This window comes from Ciconia boyciana, chromosome 8, assembly GCF_034638445.1.
Source record: "Ciconia boyciana chromosome 8, ASM3463844v1, whole genome shotgun sequence".
Classification (NCBI taxonomy): domain Eukaryota; kingdom Metazoa; phylum Chordata; class Aves; order Ciconiiformes; family Ciconiidae; genus Ciconia; species Ciconia boyciana.
The window spans coordinates 28956394-28963549 of NC_132941.1; the positions used below are offsets into that span (position 1 = coordinate 28956394).

Consider the following 7156-nt stretch of genomic DNA (forward strand, 5'->3'; position numbering starts at 1 on the left):
GGCGGGGGCCGGTCCCCTCTCGGCCCTGAGCCTCGCCTCCGCCCCCTGCCACAGCAGCGGCCGCCCGCCCCCGGCCCACAGCCCGTTTATCCACCGCTGAGCCACTACCGGCTGCAGGCCGGGCCTTGGCATCCTTTCCGCTGCCCCCAGCTCGGCCCGCTGACGGGTCCAGCTCGCCTTGCTTCACTGACACGTTTGCTCCCTCCTTTCCCGAGGAGCAGGAGGCGTAGTTTGCAAAAGCAGGCCCCCTCCTCTGTAGGCTCAATGTCTGGCACTCGAGTTTCGGGACGGAGAAGCGTCTGTTCTGCAGACCTGCTTGTCCACAGCGTAAAGGAGCAGCAAAGCTACATCTTCCCTCGGAACAGTGGTACCAGGACTTGCAGAATCCCTTTTAGGGAGCCAAAACTCCCAGGAATGTTGGGAGTAAGCAGGAGCCAGCGTTTAAGCTACCCCCACAGCCCCCTCCTCACTGCGCAGGCGCTGCAGGCCTCGGCACGGGGTCGTTACACCAAGAACGAAGCCTCTGCTCACTCCTGTGAGCTACGAGCTTTGCCTCCTTACTAGCCCGGAGGCAAGCAAGTTTTCCATCCTGCCTCAGTTTCCCTTACCAGCAGCCCTGCCCTCCTTCACCTTTCTCCAAGGAAACACCTCTCCCGGTCTGCACAAGACGTGTGGCCATTTTGTGGCACGCTCCATTTTTGCACAGGCTCCACTCCGCCTAGGTGCAGACTCGTCCTAAAGCTGCATCACCTGCCAAAGCATCGACGTAAATACTCACTGCTTCTCTGGGGAGAGGTTAAAGGTGGTTTGTTGCCTGGGCCCAGCGTATAAATCGATATCAAGCGCTTGTTGCTACCAGCGAGGGAGTAGGCTGCCTGAGGAAGAAGACTCGGCAACAGTGAGCTTGTTCTTTCCGCTTGCATTTTGTTTTTTCCCCCACGGACGGCTACGCCAGGCACCTGTGCTCGACTGCCAAAGGGCAGCGCAGCCAACGCTAGGTTAAACTGAGGATCGCTACCCCTTCGGAGGAGAAAGACATGTCTTTATTTAACTGAAAATGAGTGCTAGACAGTAATGAAACTTCAGACAAAAAATCCGTCGAGTATAAAAGAAACTGGTTTAGTCTACATTAATAACCTCATGATATGCAAATGTCAAACACTTCCATGCTACGACAACCAAAACAGCTTCGTGGTTCTCACTGTGACGGCGCAGCGAGAGGATTCGACGTCCTCCACCAAGGGCTCGGTGTGGAGCTCGGCCCGGCTGCGGAGGAACCAGGCGGTGCGCTCGGGCAGCCCGTCCCACCAGGAGCGAGCGCCGGTCACCGCATCCAAACACCTAAACCAGGTGTGCTCGCGGTGCCCCTCTCCAACTAAAAAAATCCCTGTAAACTAAAGAAGCTCAGATTGCACACGTCAGTCCCAACGGCACCCTCTTCGTCGTCGGACAGCGTGACACAGCACAGCCACCCTACAGCTCAGTTAAGCCCAAATGCTATGTTTATTGAGGACTTCTAATATTGTGATACCTTGGTTCAGTAATTTGTGAAATATCTAAATATCGTTAAATATATTTTTAAAAAACCCTAACCAGACTCTGGACTAAACAAGATGAATGTTAAACTAAAAAGTTAGAAGGGACGCTGTTTACATTAACACTTTCTTTAAAAAATATAATTGCTTTTTCTTTTCCTTTTTTTTTTTAAGTCAATTAACCACAGTGGTGAGACGTGCTCTCTTTTTCAGCTGTTACAGTGCAGTGTGCAGCGTTTTACTTCCCAGATCACACCAGCCCCGCTGTAACCAAACTGAAAGGGACAACTTGCACCCGCGTGCAGAACAGTGCTGTCTCCCCGTCACGTGGAAAAGAGTTGTGTCACCACTGTGCGATAGGGCAGCCAAAAACCAGGAGTCTCTTGGTCAATGCCAGTATGCGGGTGGAAAGCCTTCCGTGTTCTAATAGAGAAGTCCACAGGAAGCTGTGAACAGGATCAGTCCAGAGGAGTAAAACTCTTTATGTCCGTCCAAGTATCAGTCAATGTACTGCGATAGCCAACGGAAGCCTTCGCCATAGCCTTGCCTCTTCAGCACGCTGCACATGAACACCTCCATGGGACGTGCGTTCAGGTCTTTCAGTGGCACGTTTCCCTAGGGAAATCCAAAGAGAAGTCAGAACCGCACCCCTGCCGCCCTCCAGGAAGCGGCAACCCAGTCACCACCGTCTAGGGAAACCCCTTGTCCAGGGAAACCCCTCTCGGCCCAGGGGATTTCCCCCCTCTGCTGCACACCGGCTCCTTCGCGAGAGGGAGCTGCCCACGGGACTTTCGGAGCCAGCAGTGTGGGAGAACGGGCGTTAGAAACACTGAAGCAAACCATTTTCGAGACACAGTCTGATGTACCGGCGATACTTGGCAGTGCGATACAAGAAGCAATCATCACCGTGTGGATAAGCTAGCACCACGAGTAGTCTTGCACTGTTTTACTACTGTCACCCAGCATTTCCACTCAATCCTCTCTAATTGTACTGTTTTTAAACACTGAAAAAATGATTAGATGGGTAACTGGACAGAAATGCAGAGTAACGAAACCAGAAGGGCCAGACAATGTGTTAAAATACCAGCTTGACACCTAACTCCTGAATGGTTGTAGAGATACCGTGTTTTGCACAATTCTGTCAGTTTCAAAACCTGCCCAAGGGCGTCATTATTATTATTATTATTACTATTATTATTATTAAAGACTCAACTCAGTCAATATTGTGGACAAATTCACACCTCAATTAGTTTACAGGCAGAGGCTTGTTCTGCAGTGAAACACGCAATTTGAAACAAGCAACTCCCTTGCTTGCGGACGATCCAAGATTTGGATGCCTCCCTACCTTTCCCGTGGTCTGTCCATAGAGCCCAAAGATCTCCCGCAGTTTCTCCTCACTGATGGCCTCCGGTCTGTCGATTTTGTTACCCAAGATAAGGATTGGCACATTGGATATTGTTTCATCTGTCATTAGCGCCTGCATGCAAGATGGAAGAAGAGTTAAGCAGAGGCAGAAAAAACATTCATCATTTGAAGAAAATATTTTTGTTTAAGCTCTGTGACCAACAAGGGCTATTTTTTGGTGCTACAGTACTCCTGCGGAAGAGGAGTCTCTCTGGAAAGGTTTCTCAGAGGAAGCTCCTATCTAAACCCATGGGCCATTCCAGAACTTCTTCAAAGGTCGCTCAAGAGCCTACGGTGACCCACAGTAAGGGCATCCAGGCTTCTCCAGCTCTGGGAGAGTATACTTATAAATCCATACTGATCCGGTCCCTGCATAAAGTAACGTGCAAATTCCTGTAAGCACATGCTTTGGACACCACATCGCTGGTGTAAAAGGCGCATGGGAAGTGCAAATCCAAAGCACGAGACTCTCAAAATGCGCTGTGCACACATTCCAGCCCAAGAAGAACATTATTTATAATTTAGCTATTCAGAGGTCTTGGGGAAGGAAAAAAAAAAAAGTATATTTACATTAAGCTCAACTTTGGATTCCATAAGACGCGAGTGATCTGCGCAGTCCACCAGGAAGACGATCCCATTGATGGCCGGCAGGTAGTTCTTCCAGACCCGGCGAGCTGGAACACAGAAACAACAAACACCGCCCTGTGAAAACGCTACCTGAAGCAACGGGAAAACTACACCCAAAAGCAGGAGCCACCCTCTTCGTTATGATTTCCTCAAGGCGGTGTAAGACCTTCTGGTGAAGGCACAGGCAGTTCGGAGAGCCAGTTACGCTCTCTCTGCTTTCATAAGTAACACCAAGGCTGCCTTTTTAGCCAGGGTGTCTTTCTTCCAATAGTTTTGTGTATTAAAAAAAAAAGGCAGAAAAACTTTGCTTAGAACTTCTAGAAAGTCTAAAAAAAAATTCAGGAATTATTCAAAAGAATAAGCCTATGACATTCAAGTCTTCCATGGCTAAAAATATTTCAGGGCAGCAGAGCATGAACTGGCAGCATTTTTTTCCGAACTGCCAGAATTAAGCAGACGTATTGAACCACTGAAACAACTGGTATCCTAGAGCCAGGAGGTTATTCCCACATATTGCTCCATAAACAACTTCAGGCAACAAATAATTAGGTATTCCTAATTGCTATCCCTTTCCAGTATCACTTTTCGGCAGATTTTTCTTAAGGTGGCTGGAGAACATCACAGAAATCGGAAAGTTAACCTCATCTGGTGCCTCCCACTCGGCAACTTCACTTTTACCTTGTTCATGTCCACCCAGATCAAAAGTTGTAAAGGTCATTCCAGCAATCGTCAGCTCCTCTGATGCTGAAAAGTAAAAACACAGGCTGTGTGTGTTGCCGGAAAATAAAGAAGCTGTCACAGCCAGAATTTCTTGGGGACGCGTGTTAATGTCACACACGCTCCTCATATACGATATCCTCTAGAATTCAGGAATTCCCTGAACTTCCTGTAGAATTCAACCAGTGAAATGGAGTCGTTTCACAAAATCACCAGCAGGAGACAATAATTTCTCCTACCTCCCCACTTAAGCACAAGCTTATTAACCTGCATTATTATACTTTATTACACTTTTCAATAGAAACCCATGCCCTCCCCAAGACAGGCACGTCTTATTAATTGAACCACACCAGTTCTCGGGCTCTCCATTTTATATTTGAGAGGAAAATGCAAATCCCCTTCAGCTCGGGCAACCAATGCGCAGCTGTAACCTCAGATGCAGTTTTAAGACTCTTGAAGTCTGTCACCCCAGTGCAGAGCTATCGCTGAGGCATCTTGTGACACCGTGTCCCCAAAATTACAAAGGAAAAACCCACACCACGAGGCAGGCGGGGCTCAGTCGCTGGCAGACTTACTGGGATGTAGTGTGGGGACATGCTGACCCAGCCTGTCGTCTTTGAGCATGTGCAGCAAAGTGGTTTTGCCTGCATTATCCAAGCCCAGGAACACAAGTTTTCCAGACTTCTTGTACAAACCTGGAAGGAAAACAAGCAAGAAAAACTCCAGCAGGCTTATCTCGGCACATGAGCAGAAATGCTGCGACGCTTGCTGCTGTTTGTATACGAACCCCTCTCCCAGAGCTATACTGCCACCTGTGCATTTACAGTACTTCCAGCACGGACACAGAATAGCAGGGAAAAAACAGTAGAGCTTGAACTGGCTTCTACCAAGGCAAAGCAAGGTAATGTCTACAACAACAGACATTTTTGAAGCTCATATTTCTACAGTAATGTATTCTTTTCTCAGATACATCCTAGCAGAAGAGTGTGCAACAAAGTATTACTTATGTGCGATGGGTTATAGATCAATCTGTCACCCCAAAGGGGTATTTAAATCCGAGAACTGAATAAACTCATAAAAGATAGCAGCAAGTTGTTGAAGTGCAAAGCATGAAACAACCATAATTTTCTTTAGATAAACTGATTTTTTTTCCCACTTCCAGGTATGCATCTGCCGCAGGAAAGTTCCCTTAGGTTTCCAACAGGACTTCTTCTCATCCCTCCCTGCCCCTCGTGAGGCGCTCCAGACAGAGAGCACCCCATCCTCCAGCAAGGACCTCCGCTGGAATTCACGACTCTGGCAGGAGGCGCTTCGCCATCGCCCGCACCTCAGGAAAGGGCTGCTCGTGCCGCAGTGAAGCAGCCAGCCCAGCTGCACAGGTCACCCAAGACTGGGCAATATTTTGGCCAGCACCTCCGCAAAGAGCCTTCAACCCACATCACGCTGGGAGCATTAGTCAGCGGCCAGCAGCTCCCCCAGGCACACCACGATGGGTTATAGGAAGCAAGCATTTGAGGAGAAGCAAGCCAGCCAGCTGCAGCAGCGAGAAATAAGGGCGAGCTGTGGCAGAGCTGGTGAGCTCGGATACCAGGAGGAGGATGAGGAGGAGGAGGAGGAGGGGGTTCCCTCCCTGGCTAGACAGCCTGTCTCCTCGGGGCAGGGTGCTGGGCTAAACGGGCCCTCAGCATCAGCCCAGCTGCTCTTGCGCTTCTAAACAGCAAGACAAAGATTTAGCGGGAGCCAAACACCTCCAGATCACTCTCAAAGTTCCTCCTCCTAGTGTAAAAAGACCTTTATTGATTTGCAGCTTTCTCGCCAGACTTTATACTAGTCAGAGCTATCGCACACCCCAAAAGAGATGTGCGCCAATCGCCAACTTTTAAGTGATCGTGGCAACCGGCACAAGCCAAACTGACCCAAGGGCAGCTCCTGCAGCCCGAGCGGAGCTGTTTCAGAGCTAACGTAAGGCGGCATTACCTAGGAACTGCAGCACGCTGCTGAAGCCGTTGTAGATCCATTCGAAAATGAAAGACATCGCTGAAGATTAATCGCCTGCGGGGACAGAACCAAAACCAGCGTCACAAGCGTCAGTGCCTGATGGGGGCCGGCTGCACGCCCCCCGCCCCCGCGGGATGCCGCCGCTCAGGAGCCGGTCCCGCTCCCCTCCCGGCCGGCCGGCCCGCCGAGCGCAGCCGAGCAGGGGGAGAGGCGTTTCGCCGGGAGGTGGCTAACCCCCCCGGGCGAGCTGCCCTCCCGCCCGGCCGCGGCAGCGGGCAGGGGAGGCGCCGGCCGCCGGACCCCCCCGCGCAGCGACGCCCCGCCGTCGCCTCAGCGGCGCGACCCCCCCAACCCCGGCTCCGGGCGGCCGCTAGGACCGCGGCGGGAGGGCGGCGAGGGGGCGGCGGGGGGAGGCGGCCCCGGCCGCGGCCTCAAGGGCGGGCGGCGCGGCCTAGCCCCCGCCCCCACCCTGCCTGCGTGTCACCCCCGCCCGGCCCCGCGCCCGGCCCGGCCCCCGCGGCCCCGCTCGCCCCCCGCGGGGCCCGGCTGGCCCCCGCCGCCGCTCACCCCCGGCTGCCCCCGGGCCGCCGCGCCACCGACTCCCCTCCGCGGCAGCCGCCAGCTCCCCGCCGGAAATACGTCGCGCCGCGCGCCCCGCCCACTTCCGCCCCGGCGGCTTCGCCGCGCTGGCTCCCTACGTCGGCCGTGCGTCTGACGCCACGCCGGCGCGCGGCCGCGCCTGGGCTCCGCAGGTTCGAGACCGCCCCCCCCGGCGCCGGCACGGCCCGGGTTCGGGGCCGCCCCCCGGCGGGTCCGGTCGCCCCACGTCACCGTCCCCTCTTCGAGGGACACAATACCGCATGACCCAATAAACC

General features: G+C 52.9%; 1 protein-coding gene across 1 annotated transcript; it reads right to left on the reverse strand.

The window, feature by feature from the left end:
• Nucleotides 1-1021: 1021 nt before the first annotated feature.
• On the reverse strand, nt 1022-6953 carry SAR1A (secretion associated Ras related GTPase 1A). The gene is made up of 7 exons (XM_072870127.1): nt 6849-6953; nt 6261-6335; nt 4859-4978; nt 4245-4310; nt 3510-3613; nt 2881-3012; nt 1022-2150 (listed from the first exon to the last, which is right to left on the reverse strand). Exons 2-7 carry the CDS (start codon nt 6316-6318, stop codon nt 2034-2036), a joined length of 597 nt encoding a protein of 198 aa, XP_072726228.1. The 5' UTR covers nt 6319-6335; nt 6849-6953; the 3' UTR covers nt 1022-2033.
• Between the last annotated feature and the right edge of the window lie 203 nt (nt 6954-7156).

Coding starts and splice junctions, on each gene's coding strand:
- SAR1A (XM_072870127.1), bottom strand. CDS start 6,318: ATGTCTTTCATTTTCGAATGGATCTACAACGGCTTCAGCAGCGTGCTG. Junction 4,311..4,858: donor TGTCCCCACACTACATCCCA/GTAAGTCTGCCA, acceptor TTTACTTTTCAG/CATCAGAGGAGCTGACGATT. Junction 3,013..3,509: donor AATCCAAAGTTGAGCTTAAT/GTAAATATACTT, acceptor TCTTGCATGCAG/GCGCTAATGACAGATGAAAC.